This window comes from Diplotaxodon limnothrissa, linkage group LG4, assembly GCF_057381915.1.
Source record: "Diplotaxodon limnothrissa isolate DT_005_m linkage group LG4, D_limnothrissa_male_GT1.1, whole genome shotgun sequence".
Classification (NCBI taxonomy): Eukaryota; Metazoa; Chordata; class Actinopteri; order Cichliformes; family Cichlidae; genus Diplotaxodon; species Diplotaxodon limnothrissa.
In genome coordinates this window covers 8,835,673-8,854,533 of record NC_140599.1, presented here as the reverse complement: position 1 = coordinate 8,854,533, position 18,861 = coordinate 8,835,673, and the positions used below count along the sequence as shown (strand labels likewise).

Sequence of the window (18,861 nt, the reverse complement as noted above, 5' to 3'; positions counted from 1 at the left end):
TTTATTAGAGGTGAAGCTCAGATACAATAGTTGGGTGAACAGAAGTGTGCGTGTGGCCACTGGTCAGTATGTGGTGAGAGGTAGGAGGTGCTGAATGTAGACAATGGGGTGGTGTAATGGGGTATTTTTAACCGCTGTGCTAACTACGCTGAAATGACTTCTACGTCATTTGCTGTCTCGAGCCACACAATCTGTCTACTCATACCTGTGTCACTTTTTGGGGACATATAAGAGTGACTATTGTATCACTAATCTGCCCCTACCTGTTTGTGCCCCTCACTTTCTATCTATACAGCTATTCAGACTTGCATTCACAAACTACAGCCGTGCTGGAAGTTAATTCAGTAGTTTGTACTGGGAGAAGCAGTCAGTAACTCACAGCAGATGTAGTCTGTGTGTGTTCTCGCAGACAACGCAGCCCAGGACAGACTAGTAAACAACATCTACAGCATTATAAATCTTATGTTTGATCTTGAACATCTTTTGATCATCATTGGGTACCTGACCAATGATGAAACCCAGACAAAGACTCAAGGATCTTTCCCGGAGAGGGATGCTGAATTCCCCCAAAACATCATCAACAATCATCATCTGTCTTTTCCCGAGCAGCCAAGCATGCCCACGCTCCCCTTGTGTGGAAGTGAAGGGAGCTCCAGAGTCTGACCCTTTGGTGGAGAGTGTTGGTGGGCTGCTGGCGGGCCTGTATTTGAAAAAGTTTGAATAAATCTCACAGAGACCGTTTAGTAATTCTCATGACTCACCCCAACCACACAGCCTGTCATGCATCCCTCCCCCGCCCATGCCCACTCTTTTTCTCTCCTTTTCTTCCCCGATGTGGGAATGCTCTTTTTGCTCTTTATTCCACTCTGGCCTCCAAGATGAACTCATCTCAAAAACCACTACTCTGTGAACAAAACGAGCTTTCATAAAACTGCCCCTTCACATGTCACCCCTCCGAACAGCTAATATGGAAAAAAATACATATGGATTAAAACATGAGCGAACCAGTCACTGAGCAGGGCACCAAAGTCTCAGTGGAGCACACTGTCACCGTGGAAACATCTCAAATGTCAGCCTTTCAGTTTCGATCTACAACTTTACGTTTTTCTATTTCGCTCATGAAACCGACATGGGATTACGTCATCGTTGGTTCGGGTTTGACTACAGAATCGTTAGAGTTAAAAAACTTCTCGCAGAGGAACCCTATTAGGCAAGAATGCCCTTTTATCAAAGGTGACCCCATGACTTTCTGAGGCTTATCAGAGAATGCAGAAAACCAAGGGGGTAAAAGGTGGAAGGTTAAATGTTGAAATGTAGGAATGTGGCGACCGGTAGAAGGAAATGTCTGAGAAGTGGAACATGAGGGGAAACAAAGCCTCCATGGTTTGTGGGAGGATTGGAGGCTGCGGCGTTGTTACCGAGAAACACAGCATGGTAAAACACAGAAAAGGACGAGACGATCTGAGTTTCAAGCAACAGCTCTACAGTTTTTTCGTCTTGCTGCGAGTGTAGCTGACAAGACTCTTTTATGAGTCTTTTATGAGTCCAGCCAGGAGAAGATTAGCTTAAAGTCCAGAGATACGCAGGCAGCTGAACAAAAATGATAAATGGTTTTATGGGGTGATTTGTGGGCAAGAACTTCCTGGAGTCCTTTTTCTTGTGCCTGTTACCTTCCGGTTACTTCATGAAATAATCTGCCATGCTAATCTGTTGTGAGTGTTTGTATTTATAAAGCAAAAAGTGGTTACCGTTGGTTGCACAACCACATTTTTTGCACATATGAGAGGGGTGTCGCTCATTGTCTAAAGCCCTGTTTCCTGTGGGACCGCTGTGTAATGGGCAACCTCAGGAAATCATTGTATTAAGTAATAGTGCAATATGCAATGATTCCACACAAACCATGGAGAAAATAGACTGTACAGGGTAATAGTTATGTAGCCATAGTGACATCACCTGTTTCTGGACTAATTTAAAGCCTCAATGTTTGCAAATTGGTCCCTAATGCTTATTTTATGCTATCGCATTAGAAGAGGTGTTTTCTAGAACACCAGGAACAGGAGACGTGTGAAAAATATATCAAAGATTTTCTTTAAAAAAAAATACAGTATAAAAAGTGCAGGCTTTTTATAGAGCTGAACTAAAATGCAGTGGACACTATCATTTTAGTTCAGCTCTTTGAATGCTAGGTCTCCCCTTATGGCCACGGTTCACTGATAGCCGTGGAGATAACAACAGCACATGCAAGAGCGGCCAACAGACCGGTTGCACCACATATTTTTAATAGTGACCCCATCTGACACCTCTGCAGCCATCTGAAACCACCCACAGACTGAAGTAAACACGTTTGGTTGAGAGTAAAGTGCTAACTTATCTGCAAATCTTTGCTCATAAGCTGCAACCCAATGACGGCTCACTTTACCGCGGTCAAAATCTGTGCGTAGACATATTTGCTAATTACTGCTAAGTAACTAAATAATACACTACTTAAATTTTACCCACCCAAACTAAAGCAAAAACGTCTTGAACAGGCTGTAAGTTCATTAAAAATCTTCAAAAAGCTACAAATGCAGTTGGCAGGGGCAGTTCAGTATCTCCAATTAGCCAATGCAAGGCTTAGCAGACAGCTACTGGATAGGCTACAGGTCACATCACTGATGCTCAAGTTGTGGAAAGAGCAAGTCTAAATTCATTAGAAGAGCGAAATGCTTGAGGATGATGAGATGGATGAAGGTGTCACTGAGTAAGGAACACTGTGCTGCAATTATTGCCTGCAGACATTAGTAAGACAGCGTAACCTGTGATATGTTAGCAAGATAGTAAAAAATGGTATTTCTTTCCTCTTAATCTTATAACAAAAACAGGTGTGTTTACGGCTGCCAGTTGGTTTACAGCGGAAGGGCAAGAAGGTGTTTTCATAATCAAACGGCTTTTACACCTTCCAGTGTGTAAAAAAAAGTTTGCAGACTTTGACACCCTTATATAACCAAAGAATTGAGCTTTCTAACATGAGCTGGTGCTATAAATGGGTAACCAAGTAACCTCTTAATGCACAGCTCATTCAACCTGTTGGGGCTCGTGTTGGGGGTAGAGTCGGGTTAACACTAATGACTTTTTCTAGACTTTTTTGCCTGTTTGAAATACTCAAATGAAAAATATGTAACGCCAAAATTAATGTATGAGATCTCATATATAAGGTAACTTCTAGATTCTTATTTGCAGTTTCAAAATTAATATATTGGGCCTTTTTAAACTGGTATGACTGTTTACTTGTAGGACTTGCTGAACAACATAAATTACCACTGTTGTTTATTTAGGATCATTTAGAAATGGCAGCTCCATCATCTGTGATGTCGGACAAGCAAATAAAGATTCGAATTGAGTTCAGCTCATTGATGTGGCTCCACAACAGTCCCAGTCAGCGCTTATCAACTCTGAACAATTTTCCCAGAAGAAATCTTTTTAACAGACAGACATGAGAAAGGTCCTGATCCTCTCGTGCAAACAAAAGCTCTGAAAGGCCTTAGGGTAACTGCAAACAAAACAAAAGGCAGGCCAATGCAATAAGCCATGCAAGTGAAAGTGACCCAAACTATTGAGATTCAAATGGCAGAAAAAGCAGCTTTTTTCACTAATGAGGTGTTACGCTTGGCTTCAACAATGCCGCTCAGACTGTTTGCCATTAACCCTCTCAAGGCAGGCGTTGCCGATTTGCAACAGTTAAAAACTAAGAACCTGATTACCCCACATACATATTTTATGAGTTTTTTTTACTCAGAAGTACGACTGCAGGACTTGGCTGTGCATTAGCAACAAAAAGTTTAATTTGAGCCTGAGAGGGTTAAATATAAATACAAAGCTAATTCTTCATGCAGGCCAAGACAGTGGAGTGGTCAGCTAAAGTTCCCTTCTGCATAGCTCAGTTTCATTCATACCACTGTGGAGTTCAGTAAACACAGCTGCAAGCGAGCTGAGACAAAGTTGTGAATAAGGAGAAAATGACAGATAATTTTTCTGCAGCTCGTCTAGCTTTACGGTGAGAATTGGTGGAGGTTTACATAGTAAATGAGGATGTTTGTGTTTTCATATGGACATAACTAACTTTCACATATGCTCCGTATAATGTCTAATCAGAATGGTCCCAAAAGGCAGCCTCTTCCTGTGTTTATTTATGCCAGAAAATCCCCACTGACCATATCAACTTCAACCAACAAAGCTTTTCCGCCTCCTGACTCTGAAGACTTGGGAATAAATTGAAAAATGTGAGAAATAAAATAGTGCATTTTGCTCTGCAGAGGCCTTCAGTTTTGCTTCAACAAGGAGGAAAGGGTTTAACAGTTCTGCCTAAAAATAACAAACATGGGCTGAATAGAAGCAAAGCATTATTAGATGATCAGCTCTGCTGAAAGAATTTCTATGCTGTGTAATGCACACTCTATGTAAATGTCACTTTTTGCACCAATCAGATGCCAACTTTAAAGACTCCAATCAGTCTGCATGCAGTTGGTAAGCACAATTAGATTAAATGCAGAACTAATTACCATGCAAAGTATCCTGTGGCCATGATTGGGTTTGAGGTGTGAGGAGACTGAACAGAAACACACAACATGGAAGCAGGCTTGTAGAAACACATCCAGTTTTTACATATGTTCTTCCTATTTCTCCTTATTGGGAGCTCAAAGCATGGATGTTGCCTGGGACAGCTGCACATGGAACAGTGTGGCAGTTAAGCTGGACAGAGACAGGCTATTTCTAGGGCTCCCATAAATCTCTGGCAGCACCAACAATGCTGGACATTTGAGTTTATACAGCTCTGGTTTGTTTCCCTCGTTCTTTCTTTTCTTTTGTAATAGTCCTGTGTTGTAGTTTTTCCATATATTCCCTGCAGATTCAGATTGATTTATTTGCAAACAGACAGGAGGAGCAAAATCTTGACCTTAGAGTCAACTCAACTGTTGAGAAATGTAGACAAAAAACACACAAGACAAGAACTGGGACACAAAGCATACGCAACTAAGATAAATACATAACTTAGGAATTCCAAGATGAAGAATGCCAAAAGAATAGATACTAACAGACAGAGCTAATTTATGTACACATTCTTTTCTGAAGTGATGTGATATCCAGTCAGCAGCTGCATATGAATCTTTAATGCTCAATGTGGTCTTTTATTTTCTTGCAATCCTTTCAGCCTTTCAGCAATGTCCTTTAGAAATGTTATTGTAATTGCTAATCTTAAATTAATTTACAAAAGCTTACATAATCAGGCTCCTTAGTGGCCTTGTGGCTCCTCTTTGGGTTTGTGAATGCTTGGGAACATCTGTTGGAAACTCCCAGGTGCCGTTATGGAAATCCTCTATTTACCCATATTCACAGTATCAACTGTCATGCTGAAAAATGCTAAAAACATATTTGTCAATGAGACACTTTCCAGATTTTCCTGCATAGTGGATCAAAATCTGATGTCACTGTTCTGTGTTCATATATCGATCCGTTTTAATAAAATCTCCAACACCACTGACCGAAATGAAGCCCAAACCATGACAGAGCCGTGTTTTACAGATGGCTGTGGACACTCACTGTTGTGCCTCTCTCCTCACCTCTTTTGTATTTATCGACAAGATTTGAACCAGTTTTTTTTACAGTTTGAATTCAACTCTCCATAAGACCTGTTGCCACTTATTTTTAGTCCAGCGCTTTTGTAATGTCTAATGTGGCATACCTCAGCCTTTCTCCCTGTTTCCCGTCCTTAAGACTGACTTCTTGACAGCCACCCTTCCACTGAGACCATTTCTGATGAGGCTTCATTCTTTAAATGGATCAGCTGAAGGTCTAGACGCATCTCTCAGGTCCTGTTTCGGTCTTTTGTCTGTTTCTTAAGGACATAACGTTTTCAGCTATCTGGTGATACCCACCACTTCCTCTTTTGTCCTCCACTTCTCCAGGTTCCTGAAGTTTTTAAAGATACACTGCACATCAAGCTGAGATATGCCAATATTTCATTTTCTAGCTTTTTGAGGATCAGTTTTTGGTACAAATACTTTTTTATGTTTGTCTAAATTGGCATTTTTATAGATTCATCTAAAAACAATTGGAACAAATTATGAGTTTTTGTGGGAGGCTGCTTGTCACAAATTTCCTAAAGATACAATTAAAAATCTGTTCTTTCCTAAGTTATTTGTTTTGTGCAGACACAACACTGGTTCGTCCTTTGTATTAAGTGCCTTTTTAATGCTCAAATGCTTCATAGGTCAGTGTTAAGTGACTTAACAAACAACAGAGCTTTTCTGTGAAAATGGTCAGGTCCAAGGACTGGACAGAAAACGAGTTTTAAATAAGCCCGGAGAGCTTTTGCGCCAGACAGCCAGTCTGATGAGATGAGAAAGTCTGGCTCTTTGTTAGCAAAGTATAAAGAAATGGGGGCTCAGAACTTTTGCACAGCCTATATGCTTTAAAAGCTTAACAGGATACAGGTTTTTATGTCTTGTGTTAGGACATAAATGCTAAAATATATATAATGGCTAATATGAAGCATTAATACTAAAGTAGCACCAAAAAACAAAGATTTCTTTTTACTGGAGATGCTGGTGATGAATTCCTGCTGTTATATCAGTCGGTGCACCTTCATATCTTGGTCAATCACACTAACAATCACAATAACCACATCACTCGCAGTTTATCTCGTGCTGGAAAAAGTATCTGCTCCCTCATAAGAGTGGGGGTAAAATGGGTTTTTAAGAACTGCAATGTTCCTTGTACAGTATCCACACTCCTGACCCACAAAGAACTCTGCATCTAATCTTAAATGAAACTAGTGACTCTGCCCATCTGCTCTTCATAGTGAGATAAGAACCACTCTCATATCTGTTGCCAAACCTAACTGCAGGTCGGAGCAGGTTTGCATAGCACACCTCAACTAAAGCTCATAGATTTAGAAACTACATCTTGTTTGGATCACTGCAAAATACAGCAGCGACTCTGGGAAGCTAATGCTCAAGGGGAAAAATATATATATATATTGTAACGCAGATTCAATTACTTCACTAATGAGCCTGTCTTAGTTGTCTTATGTTTTCTTATTTAAAGCGCACTGCATCTCTACATTACAAAAAGCACTAACTTTAGAATTAGAGGGGTGTGAATTCCTTTCATTGTGTTCACTAAATAACATTAAAGGCATCTGTGTGTTGTGTTAGCATAAGGTGAGAATCTCATTTCGAGGTGTGATTTTTGCACCACCAGTGTGCCACCAGTAACTTGTCAGCGCAGTGAGAGCAACAGGTTTTCATAGTGCGTTAACACAATCATCGTGAAAGAGGTGTTTTATAAAGTGTGTGAAAAACCACTTTCGTTTCTGATGTGAAATAAATAAAAGAGAAACAAACGCTTTAACAATATTTACTTCAAACATATGCGCAAAAAAATATTTACGTCCCAAAACACTGACTTTAAGTGATTTGATTGCATGTCAATTTAATTTAATGTTATATTTAATAAAATCTTGTCAAATGAAATTTACGTGATTGGTGTACACTCAGCTTATGTTTTAATGATGAAGTACTTGAATAAACAAACCCTTTGACTTCATATATTTCAGCTGCATCTTACTCAAATTGATTGCTTCATGTTTGTGAGGCCAAACAATCATTTTCAGTCAGAGATAAACAGAGCAAAGCAGACGGTGTTCAAAACAGCAGCAGCAAATCTAAAGGGAGCTATCATGACAAAAGCAGGACTGACTGACTTCCTTTCTGCAAGTGCTTTAACGTCACAGGAAAACATCAGCCCGAGCTTGGCGGTTTGGACAGAACATACCAAACACAGAAAGCCTCCACAGGCAGAGAGACGGCTGGGTGGGTCACGACTGGTCACTCTGCTGCTAAAAAGCCTGCCTGTGGCCTGAGGGAGGAAGGGCTGAAGGAGCAGCTCCCTACTGTGGGAAAAAAAGGAAAAGAAGACAGAGCAGAAAGCCCTGCTGTCGTTGGCTTTGTGTGTTAACTAATCAGTGGCAGCACAGTGAGAACTTGTCACAGTGTCACTACGGGGGTCTAACTGCCATTTGACTGACAAGGCTCACAAGGAGAGCTTCAGCCTGGTTATCACTGGGTGGGCTTTAGGAAGCAGGGGAAGAGATAAGTCAGGGGCACCGTTCGACCGCAGCCCAGGCAGACACCAACTGCATGATCACTTAAGGCGGTTAAAAGAGTCCCCAGACCAGCAGGTGTGCAACTGATGAGGCTGGAATAAGAGAATGACAAATAAAGCCTGTATTAGTTATTTTAGACCCTAAATTCTGCAGCCAAAGGCCACTTAAGGCCTCATTAACCTCTAAAATTAGTCATTCAAATCTGGAAATGAGTAAGATGCACTAAGAGTTGTTTGCACGTCAATCTGTAGTCACAGCGTGGCTTCACCGTGTGTCATCTCCGACCAGTGACTTCATCTGTGTTTTTCTCAAGGATATCCCTCTCCTTTCGAGGCACAATGAAGCAGCTTCCTGTTTAGAGAGTCCAGTCCTTTGCTCACCCACCCTCACATTGCACAAAGTCCACTCCTCCTGGGGTTTTGGGAATGATACGCTTTCATTATTGTAAAGAAAACAATCAATTAGTGAATTCATAAAGCTGAAAAAAGAGTGAAGTGAAGTCTATTTATTTCAAAACCTTCCCGATGAAAGCTGCCCTCTGTTTGGAGACGCAGCTCAGAATGAAGATGAAGAACCACGGGACTCATGCTGCTGGTTGCTCAGTCTACAGAACATCAAAATGACATTTAGCTTCCAATTATTTGAAGAAGACGCTTGATTTCAAGTTCCTTGTTTTATTTTTGATTTAAAGGAAATAGCTGTAAACCTTGCATGTTTGGTGGTTTTTGTGCTTAAGAAGAAAAAATTAAGCATAAGTAAGCTGGTTTCTGTCATCTGTAGCTGGCAGTCACTTCAGGAAATGCTTGTTAAAATACATTTCATGCAGAGAAGAAAGTTTTTCCCTTTTCTGCAGTTTCAAATCAGTTGAGTGAATGATAGAGGGCTGGATGAAAGGTGTGAGATGTGTGAATTTTAACGGAAGATATTACAAGTTATGGGTTTTTCTCTGTGTTTTGGAAGTGAGTAATGTATGGCAGACACTTAAATGTCTCTATGTACAAACAGTCGGGCTTGTTCAATGACAGAGAAGGACAAAAACTTTGTGTGTGTGTTGAAAACCCATATCAGAGACGAATTATTACTCAAAGCAGAAACATGTTTCTGTCTAAACACATGGTTGAAAGGGATTTTTGTAATGCTTTATAGATGACATGTTGGCCAAAAAAAGAAAAGCTGAGTTTTGATGTGTGAGCTAAAAGATAATTACAGCCGAGGCCTATCTGACCGAGTTATTTTCTGAAATCTGGGGTTTCTGGACTGTTAAACAGATCCAGCTGCACAGAATGACTGTTTTTTCCACTGACAAATTAACTTTGGAGTTTTGAGTTCCCTTTCGGAGTCTCTATTTTTTATGAACTGTGGGGAACTGAGAGAGGAGAGGGCGAGTGAAGGAGAAAATCAGACAAAACCAGAGGAGCAGGACGGAGCCACACTTCCATACACACTTGAAATTAAAAAAAAAATCCACTTGGCAGCTCTGTTACAGCAGCGCGTAGCTGCACCCTGGGGACAAACTGATAAGGTGGAAAAAAAATCCCACTCTCTTCCTCTTCTTGTGTTGCCGTGAAAACAGAAACAATCTGTCTTAGAGGTGCAATTTATCATAACGGCAAAAACAAACAAACACATATATATACATATATACATATAAAATGAAGGGGTCAGGCAAAAGAGGGAGAAAAAATCTCGTTGAAACAAAGAGTCGTAGACCAACCCACTGCAGCAAGTTCAGTCCTGCCCTCCTCTATTCCCACAGCACAGTCGCGTGTGGCTGTAGTGCGCTGTGATCGCAGAGCCTGCGTCCTCTCCTCCTGCCGAGGGCTCATTTCAAACTCTTACTGGATATTTCAACGTTTTTAAGGTGCGTTAAAGTTTTTATTCTCCAACTTTTTTTTTTAGTTTGTTTCTTTTTATTCTGCGTAAAATGTATGACTCGCTTTAAAACTCATCAGTGTAGTTCATTTTGACTTCATATCGTGTGTTGGCCAGCTCTTATTTTACGTATGGCAATTAAGGCTAGACTTAGTTGTTAAATAAATAAATGGCAAAGTAAATGAAATAAAATACAAAAAGCACAGGGTTAATTATGTTATCTATAGGACTTGTAGGTTTGGAAAGGTTAATGCATATTTACGCATGAATGGCAAATGGCTCTCTATGAGCTGGGAGCCACTTTGAAGTTTTTATGTGTAGTAGCGGTGAAAGAAAACATTAATTTAAGAAATTAAAAAGCAGAAAATTATAGCTTCTACTGCAACGAATTAAGGAAAATGATCAATTACAGCTTCCTCGTTATTTCCATTCAAGCTTAAACCATTTCCCCCGATGAATTCATTACAACTATTTTGAAGTTGTTACAGTAAATGGTCATTTCCCGCTGGAGACTTCCTGTCCTCATTAGTCATTAATGTGATTCCAATCGAGTGTAGTCTTTTTATTATTGTTGTTGCATTTTCGAATATTGGAGTTTAAGTGATCCCCTGTTTCCTTTCCTCCGCTGTTTCACGTCTCACGTTTACTTTTTCCTCTTGTTTTATGCAGGTTCGCTATCATCGCCTCCTAGTGCGCGCCCCAAGCATTGAATATTTTGATTTTTGGAGGAAACTTTGTCATACCACAGGAAATCCTAAGTGATAGCATCAAAGGAAGGCTTTCCACCCTGCATATTTAAGTTCCGAAAGAAGAAACAATGCTCAGGTGGAGGACTGTATGACACCTCATCTGTGGATCTAACCTAAAATCAGAAAAGGCAAAGAAAAAAAATCTCTGGGAAACGCAACAACGTGCTGCCTGTGTTGCTGCAGCCCCATCTTTTACCCCGAGGCTTACCTCTGCAACTATGTCTGTGATGTTTAGTGAGTACCAGAACAAGACTATCATCACAGAGCACTACAGGTACGTGGGCAAGCTCGACAATGAGAAGTACCAGCAAGATGGACTCAAACCCGAGGCCATTGCGTTCCTGCTGGTCTGTCTGCTCATTGTTGCAGAAAACGCTGTGGTGCTTCTGGCCATATGGAAGAACAAGAAGTTCCACGTTCCTATGTACTACCTACTGGGCAATCTGACTCTCTCTGACCTGCTCGCAGGCTTCACCTACATGGTGAACATCATTACGTCTGGTGTCCACACATTAAACATGACACCTGTGATGTATTTCCTGCGTGAAGGTGGTGTGTTCATCATGCTGGCCGCCTCCGTCATCAGCCTGCTGGCCATTGCCATCGAGCGCCATGTCACCATGGTGAGGATGAAGCCGTACCAGGGCAATAAACAGGGGCGCATGTTCGCTCTGATTGGAGCGAGCTGGGTGCTGTCTGTATTCCTGGGTGTCCTGCCAGTCCTCGGCTGGCACTGCATGGGTAAACTGGACCAGTGCTCCACAGTCCTGCCACTCTACGCCAAGAGTTACATCCTCTTCTGCATCACCATCTTCAGCGCCATCCTCATGTCCATCGTGGTCCTGTACGTCCGCATCTTCCGCATCGTCAAGGCCAACACTCAACGCCTCGCTTCGGTTCCGCACCGGAAAGGTCTTTACCGCAAGTCCCAGAAGTACATGGCCCTGCTGAAGACAGTCACCATAGTGCTGGGAGTCTTCATCGCATGCTGGTTGCCTCTCTTCATCCTCCTCCTGCTGGATTTCTCCTGCCCAACCGGAAAGTGCAAGGTGCTCCATAAGGCAGACTACTTCCTGGGCATCGCTATGATCAACTCTCTTCTTAACCCCATCATCTACACCCTGACCAGCAAGGACATGAGGAGGGCCATCATCAGGCTGCTCTGCCGACCCTGTCTCATGACAGAAGACGGGCAGGTGAAGAAAATCGGGATGCCCTTCCTGGATTGTAGCACCACTAAGACGCAGACGGATGCAGCTTCACACAGGCTGGAGGGCCTGGACACGACAGTCTCCTCCGGTAACTTTACACCCTCGACGATTAAAGCCATTTATCCTAGGATATCCAGGACATGACACTGTGCCTCGCTCTTGAATTAACACTGACAGCAAGCACTCGGACTAAGAACTTTGCCTCTAGTGTGTGATTCGATTACCCCTTATGAACTAAGACGCATTATCGACTATGCAACAGAAGTTGAAGTTTTGTGTTGTGCACTCTGACATTGTTTCAGTTCTCATCTAAAGAATGTGCAACATGTTTGTGGCGATGTCCAAACAGGGAGAAATAGCTTTATAGTTAAGCATTCAGTGTAAAAATATAAACATTTATGTTCACAATTCATATAAAAGTGTGACAGTGACTAACAGAAACATCAGTGCCTTAAATAGTAGCTTTAAGTTTCATGTAGGAAAACAACAACAACAAAAACAGCATTAGTTTTTTTCTTCCTTTGACTTCTTAACAAGGCCAGTATTCTGATTGAGCACTTAGCAGTGTTTGCACGTACAGAGAAATCAAAGAGTGTGTGCAGATGTTTCACATAAATGCATTTTGATAGAGTGAAACCAAAGCCAAAGCACGAGATTCATCCTTATCTCTCCTCAGCCTGTGTAGCACATAATGATATGTTGTCATAAATGTGGAGCATCCACACCCAGCAAAGCTGCTGCCAAACCCATGTAATTTCTGCCATATGAGTTTCTGGTCAGTGGCAATGCTCAGTAGAGCCCCCCCCCCCCCCTTTTCCTCTGCCAACATCATACGCTCAGCGGCCTAGAGGACGTCATACGGGGGGGCTGAGCTGGGTGGTTCGCTGCTTTGGAGGTCCTTTTAACATATGTAGCGACACAAGATGAATACCTAAAAGCAATAAAAGCTGACAGCGGAGGCTTGCAGACGCCTTCTGGGTTTGACAGAGCAGTATGTGGCAGTGAGATGTTTTACTGTGGACTTTGGAGAAAGCTCGAGCTCGTTGTGTTTGATGAAATGATGTAAACTTTTTTTCCCCCCTCAGCTTTAACTGATGCAGCAGTAACAGTAGCGACCGATCACAACCCATCAGAGTGTGTGCAACCTGGTGAATTAATTCTGTAATTATTTTAATACTGTACATTAATGAGAGTAAAATATATATTTACAGTTTTTTGTATACTTTGTAAATACTTCTAACCTACTTGCGTAGTATTTTTTTGTATAATTGTCATTTAAGTTATGATGGTTTTATAAGTGCACTGAATAAAAATATGTGAACGATTTTTACATCGAGGTCTTTGCGTCTTCTAAAGTTTCACAAGTCTCACAAGAGGTCGACATCCTTCCTGTTTCTCGCTACGAAAATATCTACTTATACCTGGCACTTCCTGACATATACAATAGGAAAACAATAAAATTACCAACTCGAGATATAAGAAAAAGTCAGCAATAGACAGGTTTAAAAATGTCACCTCTCTACCACCTACTGTACATGGAGAAAAATGTGAAGTCACGCAATAAATGATGTGCTTGTAGCACTTTGTGTTTGATTCGACACATTTCTGGTACTCTGAGACGAAACAACACCGTTACTTACTAAAGCTGGTCTTAAATTATCACGCCGCTACTTAATTGATACTAAAATACCTAAACCGACCATAAGTGGAGCATTTACCAAGTTACACAGAAGCATCGCTTAAATAATTCGGCAGAACTGAAAGCTCAAATACCTACTCAAACATCATCAAAGGAAAGCTCAAGAATACTACACTGGAACGTGGGCTTAAGTGACAAAACCCCACCTCCATGGAAACCACTTGCCAAAACCACCGAATGATGTGTGCTGAGGCAGAGGTATCGATGAAGTTGCAGAAATAAAAAAACAGAACTGTGCGCTTAATGCTCTGTTTACCGTAAGGAAACCACATTCTGGTAGCTGTGAATTTATGTCTCCCTAAGTCTGTATATGTCATCCTGCCCACTCTAAACCAAACACCATCCTGCAAAGAAAGGGGTGACTTAGTTCTTGTAGAACAAGGCCTGAGGGTATATAACACAACCCACAGTGTCATGCGTGGGCAACCAGGATACTTTATATTTGAAAATCTTTCTCCTGCTGCAAATGCACAACTTGCTAGTTCAGCAAAGCCACATATAAATGATGCTGGGGGGATTTTAATGGCCTCGTAGTTCATGTTTTACTTTTGAAAAAGAAAAAGAAAGGCCCAACAACAGCCACTGCAGACTGGACAGAGGGGAAAATTCAAAAAAATAACTAAAGTTGATATTTTTATTTGGATGTTTAAGGTGATCAATAAAAACTAAATAGAGCTAAAATTACAGGATGAGCGTGATTGCCAAATCAAACTAGATTCTGATAATAAAATTACACTGAAAAGTAAAGCTATTAAATTAAATACTAAGACACCCAGTTTATAATAAATTAATTAGACTACCTTGATATGGTGACGTTAATGAAGGGGAAAAAATGAAAACCTTTATTTACTGATTTAACCTCTAAATCTTTTTTTAAATCTGTCAACAGCCTTTTCCTTTAATCTTTAAACTATACAACTCAGTAAAGCAAAATGCCATCTCTAAAGACATTTAGAAAAGCTGTAGATGACACTCTACAGCGACATCTAGTGACCGTCAAACCACTCAGTCTCATCCCATCCTCATTACTGAAACACATTAGACTGAGGGCACCCCGACCAACATTTTAGGCACTAAACAAAAAAGGCACAAATCCAAGGGTGTGACAATTTTAATTTTTAAAAACACGAGAACAGAACACGCACTTCCACAGACAAACAAAAATAACACACTCAACACCTCTGACTACTTCACATCCGTCCTTCGGCTACCACTCGGTGCTGACGAAGCCCCAAAGCTGGTCGCTTACATCAATGCGAGAGCGCGAGGTGGTGTCGATGTTGATGGGGGTTGCCAGGTCTGCACCATAGTGCACTGCAATGTAAGGAAAGAAGCTGATGGTCTGAAGCCACATCAACACCAAACTTCAAGTAGAGAGAAGATGGTACACTAAAAATGAGAAAACATGACTGTACCTCCTTTTAAAATGTTCGCCGGGGTGTCATATTCCCACTTGATCTTGGTTATTAGGTAGTAGACCTGAGCCACGTATCTGTTTAAAAAAAAAAGAGAGAAAAGAAACAAGAATAAACAGAATTCACAAACAGTGCTTCAGATCATCTCTGATTACATGCCTGCACAGTGCAGCGTTTAAAGCTCTTTACAGATATGATAGACATGTAGACAGACATGTTGCCTTTTCTATTTTAACAGGAAGTACCATAAAAGGGTTAGAATATAAAAACAAAAGGAAGTACCGATACCATAAAAAAAAACAAAAAAACAATTGATTAAAAAAAAAAAAAAAAAAACCATCAAGATCTGGTCATAGTGGTAATTATTCAAACTCACAACATTGTTTAAAAAGCATATAAAAAGTGAAATACTCGAGGTGGGAATAATCAGATACAATAATATTGAGATTTTTAACATTCTGGATCTGCTGTACCTTACATTGTGATTTAGCACCTTTTTCAACTGCAAATGATGTGCTCAAAGTTCAACTTTGTCAGTTTTATCCAATGCGATAAAACTGAAGTTCTCTCCCTTCAGTTATTTTTTGCTGAAAGATGATATTATCAAACATACCAACACTGACACTCAAACCTGCCATTAGACAGCATCAGTCTGCAATCAGTCTGATACTGAATGGGGTCAAGCTGGCAATTACATGCAATCTATTTCTGATAATACACCAATTAATTGTAATACAACTTCAAAAATCACTGTTGCTGTCTACATAGACAAATTCACATTTAACAAAAATTGATATTTAATTATTGCAGTGAGCAATCTGTATTTAGAAATCAGATAGTTATCTGCAAACCTTCAACAATCTCTCTGAGTGACTGTGGTCAGTCCAAGTCAGAGTGCAACTGTTTGGAGAAAGGTTGCCCCCTATCAGGTGAACCGTGCAATCGCAACTCAGTCACCACAAGTTGCAGAATGCGAAAAAAAATCAATAGGAAGTCACCGACATAGACGTAAGAACACTGCTGTTGTGTGACTCAGCCATTAGATTGCTCTGAAATAGGAGGTAGCTTTGCCAAGCTAAGTGTAACCAGTGTTGATTTAATGCAAGTTTGCTCAGCCAACATTATACCAGGTGGTGCATGAGATGAGCCCTCTTATTTGTCATACTCCCTGACTATTTTAATTTATTAAAATGTTCTTTGTAAAGCCTTAATTCAATAGCTGATATAAGCATATTCAAACTTTGATCATTCATATCCAGTATGCATAATAAGAAATGCTGTTTACTCCAGAGCTGTCAAAAGCCCGGGCAACATTAAAAGGCAACCGTTTGGAGAAGCATAGCAGTTACAAAAACAGCCAACTGGAAGTGCAGGTTTGCAGCAAATTCAGAGGAAAGATTTCCACAAACACCCACAGGCAACAAACTCACTTCCTCTTCCATTTAACTTTATCAAAACTTTGATTATTGTCATAACTGATTATTTGTTAATCCTGACTGTCAAGATGTGTCTTCATTGCATTAAATATTTGACAGTAAAGTGATTTTTTTAAATCACCTTTAATGGTTGAATATTGTAATGCTAAATAAAAAGGTAAACAGAAATTATTTTTGCAGAGGTCTGTGCACATCTCTGGCAACTACAGGCATGCCTGCTGCTTTTTTTCCTCTCTGTGATATTTATAGGGCAATGCTGATGCTAGAATGCAACAACAAAACAAAAAAAAACCCTGATGTTCACACTTTGCTCTATGTGCAGCCTGTTAGGCATGCACAGCACAGTGAGATTGTGACATAAAGCTGGTGTGTCAGGCAAGATGAATTTTATGATCATGTTTTTGCTGTTTGGGGTGATCTCTGCTCGTGAAAAACAATGATTTACTTAGCTACCTCAGCAACTAAGGTCAAAGAAACACATGCTCACAGTTCTAATCTCATGCTTGCTTATGCATTAATGTGACTTTTTTTGGAATGACTGCATAACTGAACCACCACTACCATCCATCTGTGCAAGTCAAACACACATTAAAAAGTGAACTTTCCAGACCATGAGAACCATTTCTGAGAATTCGATAACTTAAACATGACTTTTTAAGAACCATCTCACATCCATCCTGATAAAAAAAGTTGAAAGAATTTAAAGAAAAATCCCAGAATTAAAAAATATCCAGATTGTCTTCACTGTTCACACTGAATGTTGTTGTAACATGTAAAGTTGAGAGCATCTGCACTTTTACTGTTGATGCACAACTGCACACACATATATTCTTAGACTTGTCTAAATCTTATTTGAGATGAAACCCTTTTTTAACTAACCGTACCACACTCACACTGCTGAAGGGATGACCTCGGTGGTGTCTTCTTCGACTTCACTCTGAAGAATCTCGAGCTCATTTTCAGCGTTTCTCAGACTTTCCAACTCTTTTTGAAGAAACCTGGAGGAGGGTTCAGGATAAAATGGACTTGTTTTATAGCCGTTTTTCTTCATGACAAACACACCTATAAAAAAGGATACTGTAATTCTGAGTCAGTGATCTGGCTCTTCGCTGTGCACTGCCTCAGCTGCTCCTCCAAGCTCTCCAGCTCCTTCTCCCTTCGCATCTTCTCCTGTTCCATGTCCAACAGCCTCTGACCTGCATTCTCTTCAATCTGAGCCAAATCTGAGGATGGAGGACAGCGACACACAGAGGGAATACAATGAAGTTTTTCTGACACAGACAGTTTACACGAGTGCCACAAAATTTCACAGCCTTCCCTTTGGATTCATGTGCCCATGAAAATGCACACGATGGTGTAAAAGGAACAAACGGGCTGTTTGCTTACCTTTTAAAATCTGTGTGACAATCTTCGCTGTTTCTGTGTGTTGATCAAAAAGAGCCTGATGCTCATCTTTCAGTCCTTTCAGTTTGTCAGGCTGACTGCTGTTGATGAATCCCACCAAAGCCTCCCCAGTCTCCTCCAAGTCTTGAAATTTATGACCTTGAGCCATAGTGGGCAGCTAGAAAGCAAAGAAGATACTACATTAAAGTGAAAACATGTCGGCTAATGCTGTGAAAGAGTTTATGAAGACTCATTAAGCTTCAGGGGTAAACATGCAACTGTGAGAAACACCCAGATGAGTTAGTCTGACTGTGTAATAACACAAAGTAAAGTTTGAGTATCTTGATAATTCCGTTTAACAAGGGGAGGCGATTATTTTCGCTCTTGGACATACGTTCCTGTTACAAACTGTACGTTAAAAAGTTTAGAAAACATTAGTTTCCATTTTAAGCGCTATAGGTGAAATTTTAAGGCCCATAAAGACTTGTTTACGTTTACGAATCAAAGCTTCCTTTGAACGGTAGTTGCGTATCAAGCTAGCATGCTCTAAAAATGCTAACAAACACAGTACGAGTACCCAACAATATCCTCCAGGGTATGTCAATCAAGTAACAACAGGGCTATGGAAGGAAGAAGCATGTTTTGAGGTCAAATTAGAACAGCAAACATACCGACTAGCACTCCTCCAGGATTCAAATTCATCCGCTGAGCGCGCCGCTTCTTTTCTTCTTCGTTGGTAGTAGCCTGACTTTCAGACCGGCCTTAAGCTCATACCGCCCCCTAATGTACACCAGTCAAATGACAAAACATGTGAGGACTACTTGACTTTACAGAAATTCCTGTTGTAATTTTACTTTAAATTTCCCACTTTAAGTGATTTTAACACGCTGGTTAATCATTTAACATTGCAGATGTCGACCTCTTAAAACAGCTTTGCATGAGGAATTGAATAA

At 40.6% G+C, this 18,861-nt stretch overlaps 2 protein-coding genes across 2 annotated transcripts; one reads left to right on the top strand and one right to left on the bottom strand.

Moving 5' to 3' along the window:
• The first annotated feature begins 9,909 nt into the window (after positions 1 to 9,909).
• Positions 9,910 to 13,291, top strand: s1pr5a (sphingosine-1-phosphate receptor 5a). Its single transcript, XM_085351401.1, has 2 exons — positions 9,910 to 10,004; positions 10,685 to 13,291. The coding sequence occupies exon 2, from the start codon at positions 10,983 to 10,985 to the stop codon at positions 12,117 to 12,119; it is 1,137 nt and encodes a 378-aa protein (XP_085207527.1). The 5' UTR covers positions 9,910 to 10,004; positions 10,685 to 10,982; the 3' UTR covers positions 12,120 to 13,291.
• Positions 13,292 to 14,881: 1,590 nt separating this feature from the next.
• spc24 (SPC24 component of NDC80 kinetochore complex) lies at positions 14,882 to 18,077 on the bottom strand. The gene is made up of 5 exons (XM_085351407.1): positions 17,912 to 18,077; positions 17,604 to 17,748; positions 17,419 to 17,523; positions 15,090 to 15,166; positions 14,882 to 14,988 (listed from the first exon to the last, which is right to left on the bottom strand). The coding sequence occupies exons 1-5, from the start codon at positions 18,075 to 18,077 to the stop codon at positions 14,882 to 14,884; spliced, it is 600 nt and encodes a 199-aa protein (XP_085207533.1).
• Between the last annotated feature and the right edge of the window lie 784 nt (positions 18,078 to 18,861).

What these genes read in the sequence shown, in the direction of transcription:
- s1pr5a (XM_085351401.1), top strand. Translation starts at nt 10,983, where the DNA reads ATGTCTGTGATGTTTAGTGAGTACCAGAACAAGACTATCATCACAGAG.
- spc24 (XM_085351407.1), bottom strand. Translation starts at nt 18,077, where the DNA reads ATGGCTCAAGGTCATAAATTTCAAGACTTGGAGGAGACTGGGGAGGCT. An exon ending in TGTCACACAGATTTTAAAAG is followed by an intron (nt 17,749 to 17,911) that starts GTAAGCAAACAG and finishes CTCCATCCTCAG; the next exon opens with ATTTGGCTCAGATTGAAGAG. An exon ending in GGCGAACATTTTAAAAGGAG is followed by an intron (nt 14,989 to 15,089) that starts GTACAGTCATGT and finishes CTTACATTGCAG; the next exon opens with TGCACTATGGTGCAGACCTG.